We start from the raw sequence: 24,965 nt of genomic DNA, 5'->3' as shown, positions 1-24,965 counted from the left end.
TATCACGTGACAACTATAAATAGTTTACGTATTTTCCTTAACATAAAATGAGATAGAACAACACTACCCCGCGGTTTCCAACATAAAATAAGCATACCAATAGAAAGCAAAACATCTCAGTTTAATCAAAACCGCTGCTAGAATCCTATGTTTGTCCTTTTTAAAAAGTTATTTATCCGGTTCTAGTAAAACCTTCCCAACTTTAATATAGTTTGCACGGAAAACGGCAAATTGCATCAAAACAACACACAACATGGGATTCTAGCAGCACTTTTCAATTTAAGCATTGATTAAACTAACGATACGTATAAAATTTCAAGTTCAATATATACGGGGTAGTGTTGTTCTAGTCGGATTTTTACATCGTAAACAACGACAGAGGAAAGCCTGGCCGAGAAATGAAAGGAAATTTACATACCTTTTAGCGAATGATTGATAAAACTAACATCTCTCCCAGTATTCTTATGTTCAATTCTCAATAAATCACACCACAGTACTTTATTAGAGTTCTTAGATCAGTTATATTTTGAATGTTTACAATGCTTTCCGATCAAATTCACACGACATTCAACTTTTAGTCATGACGTCATCAATGTGTAAATCTACGTAACACAAACTAATTTTTGGGAAAAAAAATGTCTTCAGTATTTTTTATTTGTTTTTGATTTACGTTTCGTTGCTTCGATATTTGAATATGTACATGATAACTAAGATTTGTGATTTCACGGAATTACATGCAACTCAGATTTCATATGCTTCCTTAACACCCCCGCGAAATTTCATTCGGGAAACTTAATAATGAAGATTAAATAGAGATGGGGTCATCAAACATCAATAATTTAAAAAAAAAATTGACAATTTCTGATTCTAAGAGGGCCAGGATGACCTCTTAGGGTCATGACTTACATGCCATAATGATCTGATGCGCCATGACGTAAGGAGGAATAATATCTTTGGATTAAGTTGAGGATCTCAATGGTTTTTATGATATTTGATAATTTCAGGAAGAGCACTTAGGATCATGATCTACATACCATCTGAAATGACTTGAACAAAGAAACAATAGTATGATATGTACATGATACATCATTCAATTTAAGAACCCAGATATAGATCAATCATCTATCAATCGATCAATAACTAGTATTCATTGACAAGTTAAAATTAATAACAATAAATGATAAATTATAAATGTTTTTACTCCACATTCACCCCCCCCCCCAATCTAACCTGGTTCTAAAGATTCAGTCTTCTTAATACATTCTTACATGTGTACAGTAGCAAATTGTAAATCATTTCTTGATTGCTTTTTCTCTCCTAATGCACATTAACATTTTGGAAATTGCTTAATTCAATTTTTAAGATTTATATACAAAATGTTATATGCATGTGAATTCGCCTATTTGGGGCAATTGTAAAGTCTCCTAAACAAAGCAGTGACATCGTTAGGCTAGGAATTACCCAGATGGATCAAACACTACTGTAACATATGAATAAGATAAAATACTTTATTTCTAGTAATAGAATGTCAGGGTGTCTCCAAGGGGGCATAATCTATATACAATTTTACGCACAATGACACAAAGAGCAAGAACAAATTATATGGTTTAGGGATAAGGATCTCAGATCTCATAAGTTAACAAAATATACAGTGTGTCATCACTTCCTATTTCAAAAAGGCGGGGGGGGGGGGAGGGGTTACTTACTTACTTACTTACTTACTTACTTACTTACTTACTTACTTGCTTACTTACATGTAATACACATGGTCAATGTGGGGTCAACTCAATAGTGCAAGTCTGACAAATGAAAAAAATAACGTTTGCAACTAAAATGACAGAAACTTTACTAATGCGATAGGATAGGTAAGGATGATAAGCTTATCTAAATATTAAAAGATGATGATACAGTATGCTGTCAAAGAGAGATCACATTTAGAAAGTGAAAGTAGAACTTATGTATGCCGGCATCTCATTATATTGTGCTACTGCTACTACATGTATTATGCGTACCTATATTGGTCAACATCATAATGATAATCCAATTAAAACACAATAATGAATTCCTTCAGCTGATCTTAACTAATCCTTTTCTGCATATGAAAAACACAGACATTTATGTATACACGTGAACCCATCTAATCGAAGAGCTGGGTAAAACTAGTACCCGCTAATGAGACTTGCAGACCTGTGTTGTGTACGTAACTTCAGACAAAGATCAGTTCTTTGTAACATGCATGTATTTTTATGACCGATTTTTTAAACCCACTTGCACTATTTTATTAGGTAAATAACAGCTTTAAGGTGGTGCAGGACACCTGCATATAGTGATGTATACTTCCTATTGAGATAAACAATAAAGTATATTGAATATTAATCAAATATTTACCCCCCCCCCCAAATAATGTTACCTAACATTGAAGCGCAGTGGGTTAGAGCGTTTAAATGTCTGTAAGAGCATTGGGGTCCAAGGTTTATTTTTGGTAATTTTACAATTGATATAAATGAATTCTCAAGGGGGGGGGGGGGGTCTCGACCCCTCACTCCCAGCCCTTCTCTAAATCTGTGCACACGATGATGTTCATGAAGGCACACAGAAGCAAATCTAAAACCAGCAACCGCCACGGGGAGGGGGCATAATTTATTTTTTAATTTTGTTTGTAATAATTATATAGACCATTATACTTTCTATGACATGAAATGTTAAGATTATTGATTAACTGAAAATTCACTGCAAACAGTTCAACCCCAAATTGCACATAAAGTGTTGTTCATGTGTATTATCATATGTGAAGGGATCTCATCCTTCAGTTATGAAAATTATAATTTTTAAATGTACTACCGGAGCTTGCATGTGGCCTTCATTTTTAATTAAACTGGTACAAAACAGTGATATTTATGGGCAAACACTTGGTGCGGGTATTACTGTCTAATTTAATATGGCTGTAAATTTGAAATAACTTTCTGAGAAGATACCTTTTGAAATTTTTCAAAATAAATATTTTTAAGCAATAAACAGGCATATGGCCTACTTTGAGAAAGGTATTAGTTAGAACCCTTTCATTCCAGTACGGAAACGACACACAAATACGCATTAAATGACTTTGTTTTCTCTTATAAGTGGTGTCAACAGCCATATGTATCTAACATGTTGTTTCACACTTAATAAAAATAATCGACTGCCCCAATTACGGGCAGAAACTCCTCCTGACCATACTAATGAGAATATGATTATTATTTTTTGGACAGCTGGTATGGTTTGACTGCATCTTCGGACAGGCATTTTTGAAAGTAAGGGGGCCCTTTAAACAAATAAGGGACGAACCTGCTGTTGCCACGTGCATGCTTGGTAATTCATTGTCTGATAATTAGCTTTTCATTTTTAAAAAAATTTAAGTCTTTGAAATGTCCTATGTTCTGAACATGAGTTTCTGATCTGTTACAGCCTAATTATGGCATGAATTGGAATTAACCCCTGTAAATTACACCCATCCATACAGAAACTCAGGCTACATTTTCCCCTGAAAGAAATGTCACCTAAAAATCCCATTTTTTGACGAGAGAGAGAGAGAGAGAGAGAGAGAGAGATTAAATATAGGGACCAAACTAAATGAAAGATATTAAAAAGAATTGAAAAAAGTAACCCGAAAAATTATATTCTGGGTAATATATCCTTTCTCGTAGTTTCTTTGATATCCACGGTGACAAAACGCAGGTATGAGAAAAATGAAATAAATACAAGAATCCGAACTGAAAATCTCCGTCTCATTCAATCTCAATTCAAATGGTTTTTAAATTTGTTTTGGTGTTTAAATGCCTTACGTCAAACTACGTCAAACTACACATGTTTTCATTATTTGTCTGATTGAATCGATTTTTTGGTGAGGGTTTCTATTGAAACATACTGCTTTGTATTTTTATATGGTGGCACATTAAAACAAAATAGTTGTCTGTCAGCATTGGAATCTCAACAATCACTGTTATCTAAGATCTTTGTTACAACTAAACCCAATTCCTTTGATATATAAGAACAGTGTCTATTTGTTTCATCTGTTTAATGAACAATGAACACAATTACGTAAAGCAAAATCAATTGATATTTAAATACCTTGAAGTTGTTTGTTTTTGAGCGATAGACCTATCGGATAAATCATTAATGAGTGCACATTGCATAGGAGATAACAAAATAAAGTACAAGACAGAACCAATCTTAATATTGCGCGTAAATTTTAGATAAGTGTGATATTTTTTTGACACTTCATGTTGTGACAAACTCATGGAATCGGATTTAAAATAAAGTTCTAATCAAAAAACCTACAGCATTTAGAAGAACTTCCCTCACCCCCTCGACGACTTAAAGAAGGTGTTTAAGGTGGAAACTGCATCAAATGGACAAAGAACTAGGTACGATATATGCCAAAAATGGCCCTATCTCTAAATCGAATGATATTTTACTAAAAGGTAGACATTAATATGTGACTTCATGAAATAGAACAGTTTTGATTTTTTCTTCATAATTTTTGTGTGTGTCACTGCTCAAATAGTGTGTCATTTTAGTCACGTTATAATGACGTCGCATTTAGCATCGTGACGTTATATATACACGTAAGCAATGGAATTCATATGAATCACTTTGTGCCGGTAACTTTAAATAAGACGGTAACTTGTATAATGACCATTATTATATACATATAATTATCAACTTATATCTATTCACAGTAAATAATAAGTCCAATATCTCGTGTGTTCCTGGAAAGTTCAAATTATAGTGCTCCATATATAAATCAATGTTTACACATCTGCCTTTACAATAACGATACATCATTTATTCATTCTCTTTTGAAAGGGTTAATATTTCATAAAATAAAATAAACATTGTAAATTATCATAGTATTTAACAATTAAACATAATCTTAATATTAATTTCCGTGTTTCAATTTGCATCCAAACTAGTTTCGTTAGGATTTAGGCTCGCAGTGTAGTTTCAAAATACGAAATCGGAATTTTCTTGATAAGCTAACAACTTGTTTTTGTTATTGGGTGTTTGCGTCTTCGCATTCGCTAGCATCAACGATGAGTTTTGTTTGAGAATGCAGGCCTAAAATCGTTGAGTATAAATGCATTTATGCCATAAACAATCCGATTGTCTTTTTTCATCTTGCAGTTTTCGCCCATATTCATAATTTGTGTGTCCCCTGTAATGAAACATGGAAAGAGAAAATATAAAGCGTCGCCGTCATCGATTAACTTAAACGTTTTTTGTTTTTGTTTTTTCCGGAAGGCAAACAAAGATGCGATCAATAATTACCGTTGATATTTCTATATAGTTTAAATCAACACTTACCTGCGGGAACCTTCTTTTCCATTACACATATTTTAAAAGCAATCGGTTTTGGTAAAAAAAATTGAAAAATACATTTGCATGCAGATTTACATGTACCTAGCCTTTCGGGATATTAACAACCAAACCTCAAAAGTCAGTAGCTGTTCATTACACCTTCATGTTAAATACTTAAATCTGTATGGTTTAGACGCAGTTGATAATCCGTTCTATTACCCTCAGCGTTAGTAACACACTTGGCAATGGATAACACAACGAATTTTTACATGCGCGTAAATTATGTGCGTACGGTTCGCCGAAGAATTCACGTCATTTCTATATAAAAGTAGTAAAATTTTCTCTAAAATTAAGACATTCAGTATAATAAAATAAAAAGTGCCTGTTAGGGAGGGTAACAGTTTGAATTTGATACCCCTCGAACACCATTGTTAACCTTGCTTTGCGTTGGCAATTGGTAACAGTTAAAATTGACACCCGAGAAAACCTCCCCAACGGCACTTTTTATATAATGTTCCTAATGAAACTCGAGGAATTAATTTCCGCGTAAAGTCACAAGAAGCACATATCGCGGGTTTTAAAATCTTTTATTTTTCCGACAGACGTAAAATAATTGAAACTATGTTAAAAGTTTGGCGTTCGCGATTTTGTATTCTGGCGATTTGATTCAAAACAGTTGAGTTGCGATATGAAGTACTCACGCAAAAAAATGTAAATTCAGTATGTGACATAAAATATAAGGGAAAACGGTACAAACATACTCTTGTTTTATGAAAGTAGTATATTAAGTTTATTTATTCAATGAATTAACTGTACCGAACTTAAGATTATTTCTTACTTACACTATGTTGTTTAAAAACTCTCTCTCTCTCTCTCTCTCTCTCTCTCTCTCTCTCTCTCTCTCTCTCTCTCTCTCTCTCTCTCTCTTATGTTTGTATGCTTGTGCAAACAATACAGAAGTAATAAAGTCTTGTTTGCATGGATTTTATTTATTTAAAATACTAATGGTAAGTATAACGCTTTAAACGCATTACTTTACTTTCACTCTACTATCAAAGGCTTTATCGGTACAAATATTATTTTTACAGCGCACATATAAGAACATAAAGTAAATGAATCTGTGCTTGCAAAAAAATTATATTCACTGATGCAGAAAAATAGTAAAACTGACAAAAAAGAAAAAATATACATTTGACTAAACGCACGACATGATCGCTGCAGGGTGTGAATGTCAGACCGTAGGCCTATATGACCTTTATATCGTTATCATCAATTACTTGTCAGCTGAATTGATTTAAGCATTGAAAATGTGTCATGTAAACTTATTTTGAATATTTTATTGTATATCAAAGTCTACATCAGCAACCTTTTGTTTGATGAAGTCGGGAGTCCTCTTACAATGTCGAGTAAAAAAATCGCTAAGCCTAATTTCTTTCACTTATGACCCGCCTTACTCAAAGAATGTGACGTCATGTAAACAAACTTATTCTGTACAACTGATATTTTCTGAATGAATGGATCATTCCCCGAACAGTTCTTAAAAAATACGGGACTTATTGTAGAAGTAATGATGTTTTCTTGTGTTGTGTAAACAAATAGGAATATTATGCGGTGGAAAAAAGTGCTACATTGTTACCGAAGGGCTTTCGAGAGCTTGAGAGTGAAGTATGGCGAATATACATCTAATAAGCTTGTTTTTAATCATTTGCCAAATCGAAGAATCGTTTCAAGAAGCTCAAAGTATGTAGTGTGAATGAGGAAAAAAACTATACAAAACTTACAGGTACGGGGAAAACAAAAAGAAAACATCAGTCAACAGTATACGGTAGGCCTAACGTTGACGGTAGACTTATAGTGAAAACAAAAATGATCACGTCCTTTATTCATTATCATGATAATAATTTATCAAAGACATTATTTTTTTGTAATGAAAGTTACTAAAGATAAATTCGTCTTATCTGAAGATAAATTCATCTTATCTTGTCCGATTGTCGTCATCGATAATTGATTATACGGCGAATAAACGCATCTGCCCGACTGAAACCACCACTAAAACTCGCCACAAAACGGGAAATTTAACTATCAGCGCAGGCCTCGAGCAAAATGTAATTATGTTTAATTCTTTTCTCTTTTTAATTATATTTTAATGAATCATGTTTCGTTTTGCTCGAGGACTGCGCTCTATATACATTTTCAAATTTTATAGTGAAAATTGCCTTGAATATGTTAATTTCCGGTAAACATCGTGCATTTAGCGGATGCTGGTGTTGCTTAGCAACGCTTTGCCCGATCATTTTTACGGATTTATTGGTTACACTTGACATCATATTCGTAAATATGCATTTATTTACTTTTCATAAACAACTTGAAAAATGTTGGAATTTTAGGCATTTATACCATTACAACCGTACTTAGCTCATACAAATACAAACATGATACAAATCACACAATCTTATTTACCAATAAACAACTTTCAAAATGAATATGTTGTTGTGGACTCCTTGCTCATAAAACTTTTTAATTCTGTGTACTGACTTTTTCATTTGCTCTTTTATATGTTAAAGGTGGGCACTTATCGAATGCAAAAGTTAGAAATATTCATATAAATATTGCACAACTTACTGTAAATGTGCTGTGTACACTTATTATATTTGGCTGCGTTTTTTTTTAACGATTTTGGCAGAAAGTTGCTTCCACTAAATCTAGTACATAACTTATTGCCATAAATATATGTATAAAAAGGGATCATTTCTTCTTTTTTTTTTGGGGGGGGGGGGGGTCATGTTCGTGTTTTCAGTGATACGCCAGCTCCCATTTAATCACATGGACATATTAATTTTCTTCCACTGTTTTGTAAAAAAAACTATGAATTTTTCGATCAGACTTTAGTTTTCTTTGATTTTACTTTTGACCTTTGAACAATTCAATGTAGATGTGCCAATTTATATGCGGAAAATAGCAGTGTATAGACGTATATGAGAATATTAATATTATACCTATTTGATATGATACAGTTTTGATAAAAAACAATTTTCAGCTAATGCAAACATAACCTTTTAAATGTTTGTAGATATTACATTTCTATCTGATTTGTATATAATTTATGGTTTAGATGTTGTGTTAGGCTTTTTTGTTGGAGTCGTTAACGTCACAATCGTAATTCAGAATACCTTCATTCATTTGGTAACAATTATATAGTCCTCAAGTAAATAGCATCGACTGCAACTTAAGTTCGTATGCGTCCCACATGACCGTGTATTTTTAAAGAAAGGGGATTTTCAAGGTTTAGAATTGACTGACAGACTGACAGACATTCGATTTGACAACACTTTATGATATCTAGTAAAACCAAGGTAGTTTTTGAATTTTCATGACAGTCGGATTTTTAAATGTTTTTTATCTAATCATACTGCCCTGTCGTTTTTTTATGGTGGTGATTTAAAAAACAAGTACAGGCATGCATCGTTAGTCTGTTTGAAACCTCCATAATTCCCATAATCTAATAATTAAATCTTATACCTTAACAACTTTGTGTTGTGATAATACCATTGATGTGGATTTAAGTTCATTTAGATTTTATTAATCGAAACGTTAGCTAGGAGCTCATAAACCTGAATGATATAAATTTATGACAACAAATGTATCTTACTATCTTTCAATGAAAACACGCCAACTTCTTTGTTTCGAACTATATATTAAAGTCGATCATGCAATGGTAAGAATGAAAAGAAATACACAGCGTCAATGTTCATTCTAGGGTGTCCGTCTTATAAGTCGATGTAATAATGAAAGTTGTGACAATTTAAACACTTGCTACAAGTTGTATAGACATCGTTTTTGGAAATGTGGAGTCAGTAGTGTAAAAACAAGACATAAAACATTAAGGACACGATAGAAAATTTATTCTTTATAGTAAACAAAAGCAACGATTCTGGTGTAGCGACAGTGGACTCCCAGTTTGGCCATAGGTATCTGCAAAAGTTGAAAAAAAGATGAAATTAGACTGTAAAATTAAAAAGGAAAACTAAATGGACAAGCATTGATTGGAAAAAGACTCCCAATCCCCCGACAAAACGTATTCATAACATTAATCCTTGATTAACTTTTTATATACATTAAAGGATTTTCGTGAATAGCAAGATTTATAAAAACAGTGATTACTATGTATCAGTAAGATCGCATTTATTCCAATGTTCAATTACATACTATACTTCAATTTAAACGAAAACGCTAATAAAATAGAACCTCTTTAGACAAAAAAAAGACAAACGGATAAAATCATGGACACAGATCCACGACGGAAATCAGCAAAAAAATAAAATAATAATAAATAAATAAATATTTTTTTTTGTTTTGGTCTTCTAAGGATGGATGGGGGGGGGGGGGGGCTAAAAATGATATGGCTAAATCTAGGTGATTCGTAATAAGTGCATTGTTTAAACTGTTCCGTGTGTTACTGCTGCTTTTAATAAAGAATACCTATCATAAAAATGCTTAAAGGTATAGTATGTTCGCGCACTAAAAAATATAAAAACGGTGGGGACAGGTAAAGAAACTGAAAAAAAATTAGCACAATAATTGATTTTGAGATTGGAAATGCAGGTGTTAAATTAATTGACACGACTATGCTCAAAATGTGGTAAAAATATTAGTAATTTTGTATGACACATACCGGTATATCTTAACTTTGGAAATAAGGATAATTGATACTAAGGTGGCAGGGGACAGTTTTTTTGATACAATTCATTGTAGCCAAGGGATGCATGTCTTCGGAACTCTGTAACTAGAATTTCCTCAGTTCCCATTCAGCACAAATACCTTTAATTCACTCTTTATAAGGCCAATCACCAATTTCTGAAGAAAATTACTAATCAAAACCTGTAAAATTCTCTACATACTGGTTTTTAGGAGATTTTGACCCTTTCATATTTTGCTAATTTTTCATGATTTTTCAGCTTTTTAGACCTCCCCCAGCTAATTCCCTGCAGAGGGTTGACCTTCCGTACCGCGTGCATGTTGCACTATCACATGTCAGAAACTTACCGGTGTATAGTTTACAATGTCCCATCCACCTACTTTTCGTGTTATTTTACCTCCCGTCTGTAACTTGCAATTTCACTGTGTAAAGTCAGCACAACAGTCATAGCCGCAGGTTTCGCATTTTACTTCTGATTCTCATGTACCTAACATAAGGGGCCTACATATTGCATATCAATTTCAACAAGAGACACCCCTCTAACTAATGATAATCATTAAAAATCATTTCATGAATTTTAGCAACACTCATAAGCCTTCAAGTACAGCAACTCGCAATTTTACAAAAATATCGACGGGTACTTTATTCGAAACTGTCCCTTGCTACCTAAAGTTAGGAAAGGCTAGACCAGGCAGCAATTAAGCCATTACTCTTTCAAAAGATGTGAGAGGATGAATAGCAGGATTTTTACTCCTTATATCTTAGGCCCATAGTTTTTGAAGCACCAATTTTTGATATTTCGCCTCTAACATTAATTTTTTAAAGAATTTAATTCACTTTATTGACCAACGTATTATAGCACTTTATTAAATAACGTGTTAAAAATATAATATTTTTGATAATTTGAAGAAATTGTTTTCTCTGTTGATTTTCTTGTAATTACATAGATAACAATATATGTACATGTATTATTATTATATCCATACCATGCGTCTTTATTACTGATTAAGCGATGACGTAGGCACAGGTATCACTTCAAAGTTTACTATGCATTCTTAGGCCTAAAAAAAAATTATTCCGGTTTCCTGTCGCCCGACCGACCCTATCTTTTACCCTCCGACCCTAAAAGTTTTTTTGTGATCATGATGGTGATCGGTAACTTCGCCAGAATTTCCTAAAAAAAAGAAGTGAAAGTGCCCGGTCTTCTTATTAATTCACAATCGTGTAAACTGACCTCACTGGCAAAGTAATGATAGTAAACTAATATACAGACATTTTTACTGCATAAATTAACCTTGTGGTTATAGTATAACCTGCAACTATCTTATTTTCAGGGTTTATAAATACGGGTGATGCAACAACATACTGTGCATTGGAAATTACAAAAACGATGTTTATTACTTTGAATCCTGATATAACAGTTAGTTAATAACCTGTTTTTAGTTAATAACTGCAATAAATGTTAAAATTATCATAAAACTGCTGTCTATATTATCTTGAAAATTAATCAGATCCTCTACATAATAACGTACGATAGTAAGTGGGTCAAAGGGTTGGACTAATACCCCAAATACACGAAAGTACAGACACTTATTTGAAATTAAGCTTAAACAAAACAGAAATATTTATCCAGAAAAGGATAAATACATTCATACACATGTAGATTAAATTTTGCAAATAATATTAGTTTTTATTTTTAATTTAAAAAAAATGGATTTTTTTCGATACAGGTTGTTTTCTATACATTACATGCATAATAATACATATACCTTTGGAAATTTTGAATCATCATTAACATACTGTGCACTGTGAACATACTTTTTTCTCATTATAACACACATTCTTGAAGTTTTTAAAAATAAAATATTTTTAAAAAATAAAATTTTTTTCCTACCTACCTACCCTAATTTTTTTGGTCAGGTGACAGGAAACATGAATATTTTTTTTTTGGCCTTACCTAAATTGCGCAGCTTTATACACAGGTTATAAATTCAGAACAAACCTCTCAGAATAATCCTTTTAACAACACTTTAATCCTCTTGACATTTTTTTTACTAACACTTCATTTAAAATTTAGTAGCATAAAACAGAGGTGCATCCAGCAAGGCATTAGCCTTTGTTTACGACGATATTACACATGTGCTTGAAAATGAAGCCCGCCTTCTCTCTCTCTCTCTCTCCCCCCCACCCCCCAAAAAAAATACCAACACGCATCAGAAATTCAAATGACCTCGCTTTAAACAAAACTGGGATAGTTATATTTCTTATACATTGTTTTTCATCTCAAATAAATAATTAGCCCCTCGCACGGGCGAAAAAACTCCAAATTCATAGTGGAATTCGGAAATTAGTTTGCTCCAGTCATGTTTTGATGTTAATAAATCCACCCTGCTATATATAATTAAATCACGTGACGATCACATAGGCCAACAAGACCAGGAAGAAAAATACCGTAATCGAAATGTTGGATTGTTGAGGTGTGTTTCTTAATCGGTGTATTCTTTTTAATTTTTCGATGAAAAATGAAAAAAAAAAATACAAGACGTTAAGTAATCAAGAAACGTGTGCATTTTCAACATGCATGATTAAGATTTTACAACCCTTGATGTTTCGTTGAAATTAATCAAATAATTTACTGCAGTATATTAAACTAGAAGTTATCGATATATTTCAGAATATTTCTTAAAATCCCATCAAAGTGTCTAACCATGGACCCTGAGTACAGCCTTCAGGATGTGTTACGGTGTCATCACTGTGAGACCACTGGCCATCTTTTGTACTGTGTCATTTGTAACAAATATCTGTGTGAAGCCTGTGAGGGGGACCATCTCTCAGATCAATCAAAAGAACACAATGTGGTGACATTTGAAGAAAGGAGATTAACTCCTAAGTGTCAAAAACATTCCTCAAATATATGTGAACATTACTGTGAACAATGTGACATTCCTATTTGTGTAATATGTGATTCATCTGAAGAACACCAAGGCCATAAATTTATTGAAATAATAAAAACCATAATCAACAACAAAGATGTCATTCAAAAAGATTTACAAGAATTACAGAAATCAATTTATCCTAAATACCAAGAGATTGCATCTATCATCCCAATTCAGAAAGATGCTCTGAAGGAAAATTCACCGAAAGTGGCATCAGCAATCAACAAACATGGAGAAGACTTGCACAAAGAAATAAACAACATTATACAGAAACTGAAATTAGAACTTGGCGAAATGGACTCCAAAAATCTGTCTGTCCTAAATAAACAGGAAGATGAAATCACACGTACCATTTATGAAATCACACAAAGAATTGCTGAACTAAATAAGTTACTGCACTCCAATGATGTCCGCCTAGTCTGTGCCTACAAATCCAGGAATGGTGAATTCAGAAGACTGCCTCCTAATCTCTCAGTTTCTTTTCCAAGTTTCACCCTTCAGAAAGTCAACAAAGAACAGCTTAATCAACTGTTTGGTTCTCTGTTATCTACGAAAACAGACAAACATGGTAACACAATGAATTCTCCCGCTGTTGAGTCCTCTCCGCTGAACAGACCGCTCATTGATGTACCACGGATCATTACAGAGATAAAGACCATGTATGGAAGATTTGAGCTACGCAGTGTGTCCTGTCTTAGTGAGGAAAAGATGTGGACGTGTGGTAATGACAAAATCATGAGACTCTACAACCTCAAGGGGGAACTAGTGAAGTCCGTACAAATCAAGTCAGGGAACTGCCCATGGGACATTGCAGTTACAGGCAGTGGGGATCTTGTTTATACTGATTACTGGGATAGAACTGTGAACATAGACAAGAATACACAGACACATACAGTGATCAGACTACAGGGATGGAAACCTCGCAATGTCTGTAGTACCTCCTCTGATGATCTCCTGGTTGTCATGGACAATGATGATGATAAACAAACAAAAGTTGTTCGTTACTCTGGCTTCAAAGAGAAACAAAGTATTCAGTACAACGACAATTCATTTCTCTATTCATCTGGTGGCATAAAATACATCAGTGAGAACAGGAACCTAGATATATGTGTGTCAGACAATGGAGCCTTTGCAGTAGTGGTGGTCAATCAGGCCGGGAAACTCCGGTTTTCCTACACTGGTCATCCCTCTACTATCAAGAAATCATTTGATCCATGTAACATTACTACAGACAGCCAGAGTCGAATCCTGACAGCAGACTGTGACAACCACTGTATCCACATCCTGGATCATGACGGACAATTTCTCCGCTACATTGACAACTGCCATTTATACCGTCCATGGGGTTTATGTGTGGACACCAGAGACAATCTCTTTGTGGCCGAGTGCAGCACAGGTAAAGTGAAGAAAATACAATATTACGTATAAACAAACTGTGATCATTCTATTTAAGGTATTAGTTTTATTTACATGTAATATTATTCAAAACAATCCTACTTTATAAATGAAACATTCCGTGTTTTATAATAATCAAACGGTTCATAATATTAAATTTCATTTCAATAAGTTCTAAAGTGACAATAGCTAAATAATACATGTAAATGAATTAAATTAGTATGATAACATGTTTACATGACAACAAACTGACTGCTTTAATTTAATGTGTGAAGAAACTACATGTAACTGACTGTTTACATATGATATGAATCCGTAATATATCTCAACTGACTGATTGTTATATGTATTAGAAGTAAACTAACTGTGTTTATATATTGGATGTTACTGTCAACAGATTAAATGTGGTCATTTGGAACTTTAAACATTGCCTGCCATCAAACTGAGTATATAATATTATTGTATTTTATAATGTATATGGCAAACCTAAATATACTATAAATATCTATATATTGAATAATAAATGAAATAATGGTAAAATGATAAAATGTGGATGACTATATCAATAGCATAGACTCATGACAAAAAATACATTTTTTCAGTGGTAGAAAGTTCTCCTGAATATATTTATTAAAGTACATTATTTAGGCCTCTACCAACGACAAGTAGTGCATGCATTACGAAGGGCTTAATCAGGCATAAATTAAACAACGATATGCTTTCTTTTTTTATTCCATGTCAGTATGAAGACATTGTGAATTGTAGAAAAAATACACAACTCACCTCAGGTGGTTATGTAAAACTTAGTGTCATTGTCGATCAGCACGTTACACAGAAGAAACCATTCTTCCATATATTAAGGTTACCATGGTTACTATAACTACTTGGAATTATGATGATACCCCGTGTAAGTCCGTACTTATCAAAGCTCGGATTATTTTGTGATTTATTGTAATTTAGCAGCAAAGTTAGCACGGACTGACCTCAGATCACATTCATTTTGAGGTCTTTACACGTGTCTGAGACTCCTTTGACTGTCACCCTGCTTTTATTATTTGATGTTTGAAAGCATTCATTTATGAAAATGGAAAATGAGGGAGTGGGGTTCAAGATAAAGAATAGGATATAAGATCCCCTGACAAAAAATTCTAAAATATCTGTATACATTTGAAAAAGTCTGTAAAATATTTTAGATACTGGGCCATATATATCTTTGTCGAAGTAAATTTGTCAGGTGTCTCAGTTGTCTGCTAAAAACAAAGAAACGTTTTGTTTACTGCATATCATATAAGAAGATGCAATAGATATACATTTTTATTAAGTAAAACAAAATCATTTTACTTGTTAATTTACATTCTTTCACTTTAAGCGGTGGGGGAATGATGAAAAATATTAGATGACTTTTTGAGCTGGGCCTGTTAGAAAGCTCCTATTTTGCATTCAATTTGGCATCTTACCAATAGCAAAAGGTGAACGAAATTAACCATATTCTACCAGATGGGATTCGTGATGCAGTTGAAACACGAATCCCCCCATTATAAGATGGAAATTGATTCCTGACTTATTTGTTCAATGCAGTAACAAAAAAGGACATAAACAGTACTATATAGCAGTTTACTTATTACTAATACGTATATATATATATATATATATATATATATATATATATATATAGAATTTATTTATTAATTGTTTTATCAGCGAAAATAGAATGTTCTTAAGAGCACATGAAAAAGTGGCCGTGGACAGTCTGTGAAGTTAGTATTTTGTACATAATATGCATGTAATGTTGTTGTGGACAGCTTAGGTAAAATTATGTACAATGATAATATTTAGGTAACTGTGTAAGGTTTTTTGTGGACATTCTGGGTTAATTTTTGTACAATATTAATATGTTGTTTAAGATTTTGTTGTGGACAGTTTGGCTGGGTAATATTGTGTACAATCATAGTATGACGCTAATGTTGTGTGAAACTTTATTGTGAACCGTCTATTGGATGTATATTTTGTACAATCATAATATGCAGTTAATGTTGTGTGAGACTTTGTTGTGAACAGTTTGTTAGATGTATATTGTGTACAATCATAATATTCAGTTAATGTTGTGTGAGATTTTGTTTTGGACAGTCTGTATAGGTAATATTGTGTACAATCATAAAATACAAGAAATATTGTGTAAAGTTATATTGTGCACAATCATATGCAGGTATTATTGTGTAAGATTTTGTTGTGAACAGTCTGTCTAGGTAATATTATGTACAGTCTTAATATGCAGATAATGTTGCTTACTATCGCCGTGTAGTGAAGAGAGAAAAAAAGGAGAGAAAAAGAAGGTCTTGGGTTACACCTGACTGTTAGTAGAAAATGGTTATTTAAAATCCAGGTAGCACAGAAAAGATGTAGTACATAAACAGTTTTTCAAATTCTCAGGAAATTTCATTCAGTGCAGCGATTTTCCTGCATAAATTATTTAACGTTCATGTTTAAGATATATATCTGACCTAGAATGGAGGATAGTAAGTTTTAAAAGAACTACTTGGAATGTACAAGAATGTGTCATTTGACGCTTCTTTTCTTTTATACGCATGTTTTTCCCATAAATGACAAATAAATCATGGAGGTATCATTCGTCACGGCTGGATATATCAAAAGATTTAAAAGATGTAAGGGGTATTAAATTTCAAAAGGGTACAAATAGTTCACTATTCACGGTCAACTTTTTGAATGTGAAGAAGAAAATCTTCGGTCAAAGTTAATTGAAATCTCAATGTTAATAATCATTGTGTTTATCGTTTGTAACTGTACATTCATAATCGACGAATGAAATCAAATATTTGTGTTAACATTTTCTGTCATTTTTTGTTAATTTATTTGTTTTCACAGGTAATCGAGGATTGTGTGTTTGTAAAAATATTCTTTTATTTTGCTTATAACAAGTAAAAGTCAACAATAGGTTTTCTAAAGAATTAAGTCAGCTAAAAGAGGAATTTTCTTGGAAGAGTAAAGGTGGAAGGGATCAATAATATTCAGAACTGAATATTGAAACTTGTTTGTAAATCTAGTTCAATTTAAATACATTTCGAAAATAGTCTGTCTGGGTAAAAATGTCTGTAAAAGGTACTAGTAATGTAAGTTCAGTATGTCCAAGAAATGCTCTGCACAGTGTAAATGTTCACTGGTTACATAATCTTCAATCCGTCATGGCAATATTTAATAATATAAACATTGTCTCTATGTTATTTTGTATACAAATTAGGACAAGCAATGATGTGTAAGGTATTATTATGGACGGTCTGGCTAGGTAATAGCATGCACATTGTCTCTAGGTGACCTTGTGTACTGCCGTATAGTATCGTGCACATGTGTAGGGTTAATGCTGTGTAGGTAATGTTGTAGACGGTCTGGCTATGTGTTATATTTACTCAATATGCAGGTAATGTTGCTTACTGTCGCAGTGTTGTGTAAAGAGAAAGCAAATGAGAGAATTAAAAGGTATAGGTTACACCTGAGTGCTAAAAGAGAACGGGTATTTAAAACCAGAGTAACATAGAAAAGAGTTGACATATAAACACCTCGTCAACCTTTTAGCATGGGTCTTTCAGTGGAGCGATTTTCTTGCATGAATTATTTTACTTTTGTGTCTGTGATGAATATCTGACCTGAAATAGAAGATATCAAGTAAAAACCGACTTGAAAAGCACAAAATGTGTCTTTAGTAGCTTCTTTTCAAATGTAAGAATGAATAGTATTGAAATAAAAGTAAATGTGATGTAAAGTTTGCCTCGGCTGATACATGGCAAAACTTGAGGGGTATAGAAAGCATTAACAGTACAATATTGCATTAACAAATAACAAATAATAATCAAATTATTTTTAAGGGATTATTTGGTCAACAATCTATAATTCTAAATATAATTATGGTGTTTTATCATTGGTACTGCTAAATTTGAAATTAAAAATATTCTCTGATTGGATGATGTTATTAGTAATTGCCATACAATGACTTGAGTCATAGTATAGCTTAAGCCTAAACACTATATTATGTCATGTCGCTGAAGAAATAATTACATTGTGTAGTATATGTAACTGATTTGATAGTGTGCTTTAGAGAAATTTTAGGTTAATGCCATTTTGCAAATTGTGGGAAACCTGATAACGATTTTATGTTCAGTTAAATTTCTATAACTTCTTTTAATCAACTCACTGCTTTTTGTATTCGAAATCCTTTTGCTAACAGCCATGCCTTAAATAAACATCAATGCCCTAACCAAAACACTAAATAGATGGTTTCCCCAAGAAACTTGGCAAACCTGATGAATTTGCACAAAGTGGCAAGCAATTAAAGAAAATCTTTATCTAAATGGAGAAAAAACCCAATTGGAACTCTAAGAATGGTATGACATTCTTCAATTCCTATTGGATCAGGATTTCTTATTGTGATGTCATACACAGAGAGCACTGTAGACTGAGAGGATTGTGATGTTCTGATTGTGAACTAATTTGAAATGACAACCAATCAAAACAAATTGTAAAAAAAGATATTTTAGTTTCATTTCTGTAATGTAATCTAAGAAATTATACAAGATGAAAATCCTATGATGTATTTTTGATCACAAATTTTTGTACAAATAATTTTTGAAAATAGAATGAATTTTTTACATAGTTTATTTCAATGTTAAAAAATCAAAATTTGATTTTAATTGTTTTTATAGCCATTAATGATAAGGACTATGCACAGGTGCTTGTGTCCTAGATATGCCTATGTATGATACCTGATATCCATATTACCAGTATTATGTGTATGTTAGTTATCATACATATACATGTATCAAGGTCAAAGCACCTACTGGTTCATGATGAGAGATTTTTCATTTGAATCATTTTGAATATGCAACATGGATGTGGAAGCATCCAACTTATTTAACGGTAAACACAATTCTTTATTACCAAAATCACAATTCAATATTAAATAAAAGTTGTTAAGTATTGGGATAATTTGACAATAGAGTTAGTGTCAGACAATGCCTCATTGCTTTTCTTCCACTCTTTTTATGATTATAATGATATTTAAAACGTAAATTATACGAAGCAAATTAGTATTTTCATTGCATTCAAAAGTTTTGAATTGTGCTCAGTATTTTAAGCTAGCGGTTTTCCAGAGTGGCTGCTTTCCATGATAAAAAAAATTGTTTCGAATCTAAAAATTGTGTCATCCAGACATTCAGGCATCTCATAAATGAAATATCCTGGCTTATGTCAAAGTCGGCCGCCGCGGTCCCGAGCTTTTTTTCTGTATATAATATGATTATAAATTTTCCTAATTGGTCCTATCTCAAATACAATCATCTCGAATACCCCGCTTATGTCGAAGTTTTTTTTTACGGTCCTACAAATAGTTTTTTATTGTTTTGAATAAAAGTAAGAATATTTCGATCAGATTTTAATTTCTCGTATTCACCTTCATGTACTTACATGCAAGTACATGAAAGAATAAAACGTCTTTACATGTAGGTACATGAATTTTTTTTAAATAATTTACATTTTACCGCCTTTTTCAACGGTTAGATACAATCTGATTGAAATCAGATCCTCGATCCGCTCCTTGTTCATCGTCGCTACACAAAGTGAAGCCACAATAAAAAAAAAGGAGCGGATCAAGGATCTGATTTTAATCACATTGCGGTTTGATGATTCTTATTATACTCATGTACTTGAATTGAATTGTATATATGTGGAGAATGGCAGAATACTGTAAACCAACATTTATTCGCGAGTTAGAAATTTTCGTGAGGTTTGCGAGACCATCGGCGTTGCGAATATTTCTCACCGCGAACCAATCCGTGTCGTATGGTTGTTAATACAATCTAGGTCTTTATAAGGCTTTCTTGTGAAAATTAGTCGTCGCGAACTAGTTTGTGTTCGGTAAATCGCGAATTAAAGTTTGTTTGCAGTAGATAAAATATAACTGAAAGATACAGATTTGGTAAAAAAAAATTCAACTCATACTGTTTGCAAAATATTTCCATTAAAATGTCTGTACATGTAGACATGTTTGTATATTGGTTTTTAGGACACTTCCATGTTGTGATGTATTTTTATCGGAATTAACAATAAAATTAAGTTTTATTTTATAAATAGTTTCTTTCTCCAAAAACTGTCATCTTACAGTGTAGCGCAGTGGGTTCAGTACGGATATGTAAGTCACAAGTTAGAATCCCGCTGGTGATTTTTTATATTTATACCTTTCCAGAAATGTTAAAAACGTATTTTTGGTTAAATATTTTGGTTGAATATTGTGAAATTGAAAATTCTAAACCGGTGCAAGTATTTCAATGGTACTGAATAATATTTAATAATACACATTAATATCGACATACATCCCATACCAACTTAAAATTAAAGTTAAGCTTGAAATTTTACAGGCTTTCTGTGGGAATCCTTAACTTTACAATCGTAATTCAAAATACCTTCATTCAATCATTAACAATTATAGTCCTCAGGTAAATAACATCTGATACAACTAAAGTTCGTATGTCTTCCGAAAGTAAATAACCGTGTGGGATTTTAATTTTGGGAGGGGGGAGGAGGAGGGAGTTAAAGGTTTAGAATTGACGGACACACACTTTATAAGAAACTATACATAATATCTAGAAAAATTATGTTCTAATGACAGCTGTATTATTATTTTGATAAATCACACCGTCTTATAGTTATTATATGTATATGGTAAGTTGTCTATCAGAACCATCGAAACCTCAATAAGTCCAGTTATCTTGTTACAACTACATCCAATATATCTGCCACTTCGTGTAATGACAAAGATAATGGGAGCAGATTAATATTTCACTTAAGAGGATGTACACCACTCTGTTTTATACTATATATCAAGGTTTTCCAATGGTAAGAATAAAAACGGATGCCCAACGCCGAAAAAATGTCCATTCTACGGTTATCATCTCCATCAACGGGATAATAAAACTGAAAGTTGTGATATTGCCATCATTTGTATGCATAACTTTTTGTTTCCGTCACGTTTTGACAAATTTTAACAAACAATTTAAAATACGATAGTATGGGGTGCTTTTGGAAAAAAAGAAGACATAAAAATATTACCAACAACATGATATATGATTTATTCTTAATAATATATAAAAGCATGCAGAGATTCTGGTGCAGCAACAGTGGACACCCGGTGTGGCCATTGGTACCTGTAAAAGATGAAAGAAAAAGAATTAAGTAAAATTAAAAAGGAAAATAAAAGTAATAAGGTTTGAATGTTATCATTCACTCCGCTCGCCAGACTTACCGTGAAGAGTAATCATTGGCATAACCTTTTATTACAATACAATATTTTCGTAGAATCTGATACATGTAGCGAGATATACAGGACTACTAAGGTCATTCGTAGAAGCTAAATAAAGAAGATTTTGTATACAGAATGACAGACGAGCGGAAAGAATAATGGACTAAAAATCGAAGACGGAAAGCAGAAAAAACATTGTGTTTTGCGCTAAAATCTACGCAATTCGTAATAAGTGCTTGGTTCAAACTGTTCCGTGTGTTACTGTTGCTTTATATAAGAAGGAGCCCAAACTTAAAAATGCTAGAAGGTAGTGTATGGAAAGTGAAATGTTCGCACACGTCCATTGAGGAAGAGGAAATAAAAGACAATTGAGAAAATGGGCATAATAATTCATTTTGAGATTGGATGTTTTGGCATATCTTTAATGTTTCCTCTTCAAATCACTTTATTTACCAACGTTAAAATTTTGATATTTTTGATAAGTTTAAGAAACATTTTTCTATGTTAATTTTCTTTTTATTACATTGAAACGTTGATTTACGAACGTATTATGTAATATCCATATTAAGGGTCTTAAATATGAATTAAGTGAGGCGTATATATGTAGGTGTCAATATCAATTTTACTATAATATCACCACAATTGCGAAACTTTAGATAGAGGTTGTATATATTCATAACGAATTTTTTAAGAAAAATCCTCGACATTTAAAAACAAACAACACATGTTGATGAAGGAAGGCATGGCACTTTTTACGTCGAAGTTACACATGTGCTTGGAAATCAACTCTGGGCCTTTTCACACCCCCTCCCCGCCCCTGCCCCCCCAAAAAACCTCTCAAAAATTCAAATGATCTCGCACCATCTTACTTAAGGGATAAAAAAAAATTGCTCCTGTCGGGGGCGGAAACGCACTAATGTCGGGAATTTTTTTATCAGCGATATTTTGATTTCATGCCACCAAAATAAATCCACTCTTGTTATATATAAGTTAATCATGTGACGATCACAAAGGTCAACAAGACCAGGAAGAAAAATACCATAATCGCCATGTTGGATTTTTGTAGAGGTTTGTTTTTTCATTACTTAAATGAATTTATTACTTTTTCATTGGTATACGTGTGCACTTTCAACATGCAAAATATATGAACATAATTGAATAATTTATCGAAGTATGATAAACTATTAGTGATCGATTTTTTGTTCCTTCAGAATATCTCTTAAAATCCAATCAAAGTGTCTGACCATGTTTGGTTCTCTGTCAGCGTCTTCTATCAAAACAGAAGAACATGGCTACACCATGGAATCTCCCGGTGCAGAGTCCTCTCCCCGAGACAGACCGCTCATTGATGTACCACGGATCATCACAGAAATAAATACCGACTATAGACTATTAGACAGAGTGGCTTGTCTGAGTGATGAGGAGATGTGGACGTTAGGTAATGACAAAATCATGAGACGGTACAACCTCAGTGGGAAACTATTGAAGAAGTCAGTAATAACAAGGTCAGGGAGCAATCCAGGGGACATAGCAGTGACAAGGAGTGGGGATCTAGTTTTTACTGATTATGTTGATAGAACTGTGAACAAATTTAGGAATAAATGGATAGATACAGTGACCAGACTACGGGGGTGGAGACCTCGCGGTGTCTGTAGTACCTCCTCTGGTGACCTCCTGGTTGTCATGGACAGTGATGATTATAAACAAACAAAAGTTGTGTGTTACTCTGGCTCCACAGAGAAACAAAGTATTCAGTACGACGACAAAGGACAACCTCTCTATTCATCTGGTGGATTATATAAAACTAAATACGTCAGTGAGAACAGGAACCTAGATATCTGTGTGTCAGACCGTGACGCCGGTGCAGTTGTGGTGGTAAATCAGGCCGGGAAACTCCGGTTTACCTACACTGGTCCTCCCACTACTACCAAGGGATCATTCTTTCCGCGCGGCATCACAACAGACAGCCAGGGTCGCATCCTGACAGCGGACCTTAGCAACTACCGTATCCACATCCTGGATCAGGACGGACAGTTCCTCCGCTACATTGACAACTGTCATTTACAGGATCCATGTGGTTTATGTGTGGACACCAGAGACAACCTGTTTGTGACTGAGTACACAACAGGTAAAGTGAAGAAAATACAATATTACATGTAAACAAACTGTGTTTATAATGATCAAACTATCTGTTTATTTATTTACATGTATCAATAGTGAAGGAAATCCATATTACAAATGAAACAAACCATGTTTTATAAAAATCAAATGGTTCATGATATTAAATTACATTTAAATTAAGTTCTCAACTGAAAACAGCTTAATATTACAAGTAAATAAATAAAACTTTTGATAGCATGTTTACATGACAACAAACTATTTTACATCTTGTATGTGAACAAACTACATGTAACTGACCGTGTTTACATAATGTTTGTCAACTGATTGTTTTATGTATTAAATGTAAACTGTGTTTATATATGTATGCCACTGTCAACAGACCAAATGTGGTGATTTGAAACTTAAAATTCAAACATTGCGTGCCATCAAACCTAGTGTGTAAAATTATTATATTCAATATATGTTAAATTGTTTGTGTATATTTAATCAAAAAAAGTAAATAAAATGTATAATTATAAAATGTGGTTGATTAAATCAATAACATAGGCTCTTGATATTACAAACATTTTTTTCTCAGAGGTAGAAACTTTCAATCGCTTTCGGTGGTTTTGCAAAATTGATCGTAAATGTCACAAAAAGAACAGCCAAATTTTTAATATATTAAGGTTACCATGGTTACTATAACTGCTTGGAAGTTTGAGGTCAGCCCGTGTAAGTCTGTATTTATCAAAGTTTGGATTATTTTGTGATTGATCGTAACTTAGCAACATGAATAGCATAGACTTACCTCATACTAACAGCTGTTATATAGTACCCATATATGGAAGAATCAGTAACATCATCTTCAATCAGTCAAATGTTGAATGATATACACGTTGTCTCTATGTGATTAGTATACTAATTAGGACAATTAATGATTTGTAAGGTATTGTTGTGAACGGTATGGCTAGGCATAGTATTACAAAATAGCATGCACATTCTCTCTAGGTGACCTTGTGTACTGCTTTAGTATTGTGCACGTGTGTAGGGTTAATGCTGTGTAAGGTAATGTTGTAGACGGTCTGGCTATGTGTTATATTTACTCAATATGCATGTGATGTTGGTTACTGTCGCAGTGTTGTGTAAAGAGAAAGAAAAAGAAATGAGAGAATTAAAAGGTTTAGGTTACACCTGACTG

At 33.0% G+C, this 24,965-nt stretch overlaps 2 protein-coding genes across 2 annotated transcripts; both read left to right on the top strand.

Annotated features, from left to right (window-relative positions):
• Positions 1–12,741: 12,741 nt before the first annotated feature.
• LOC136275104 (tripartite motif-containing protein 3-like) lies at positions 12,742–14,397 on the top strand. Its single transcript, XM_066083417.1, has one exon. It carries the CDS (start codon positions 12,742–12,744, stop codon positions 14,395–14,397), a length of 1,656 nt encoding a protein of 551 aa, XP_065939489.1.
• An 8,272-nt stretch (positions 14,398–22,669) lies between these two features.
• Positions 22,670–23,885, top strand: LOC136274916 (tripartite motif-containing protein 2-like). The gene is made up of 2 exons (XM_066082811.1): positions 22,670–22,735; positions 22,879–23,885. The coding sequence occupies exon 2, from the start codon at positions 22,913–22,915 to the stop codon at positions 23,825–23,827; it is 915 nt and encodes a 304-aa protein (XP_065938883.1). The 5' UTR covers positions 22,670–22,735; positions 22,879–22,912; the 3' UTR covers positions 23,828–23,885.
• The last annotated feature ends 1,080 nt before the right edge of the window (positions 23,886–24,965 follow it).

This window comes from Magallana gigas, chromosome 4 (assembly GCF_963853765.1).
Source record: "Magallana gigas chromosome 4, xbMagGiga1.1, whole genome shotgun sequence".
In the NCBI taxonomy this organism is placed as follows: domain Eukaryota; kingdom Metazoa; phylum Mollusca; class Bivalvia; order Ostreida; family Ostreidae; genus Magallana; species Magallana gigas.
This window is presented reverse-complemented; position numbering and strand designations above follow the sequence as displayed.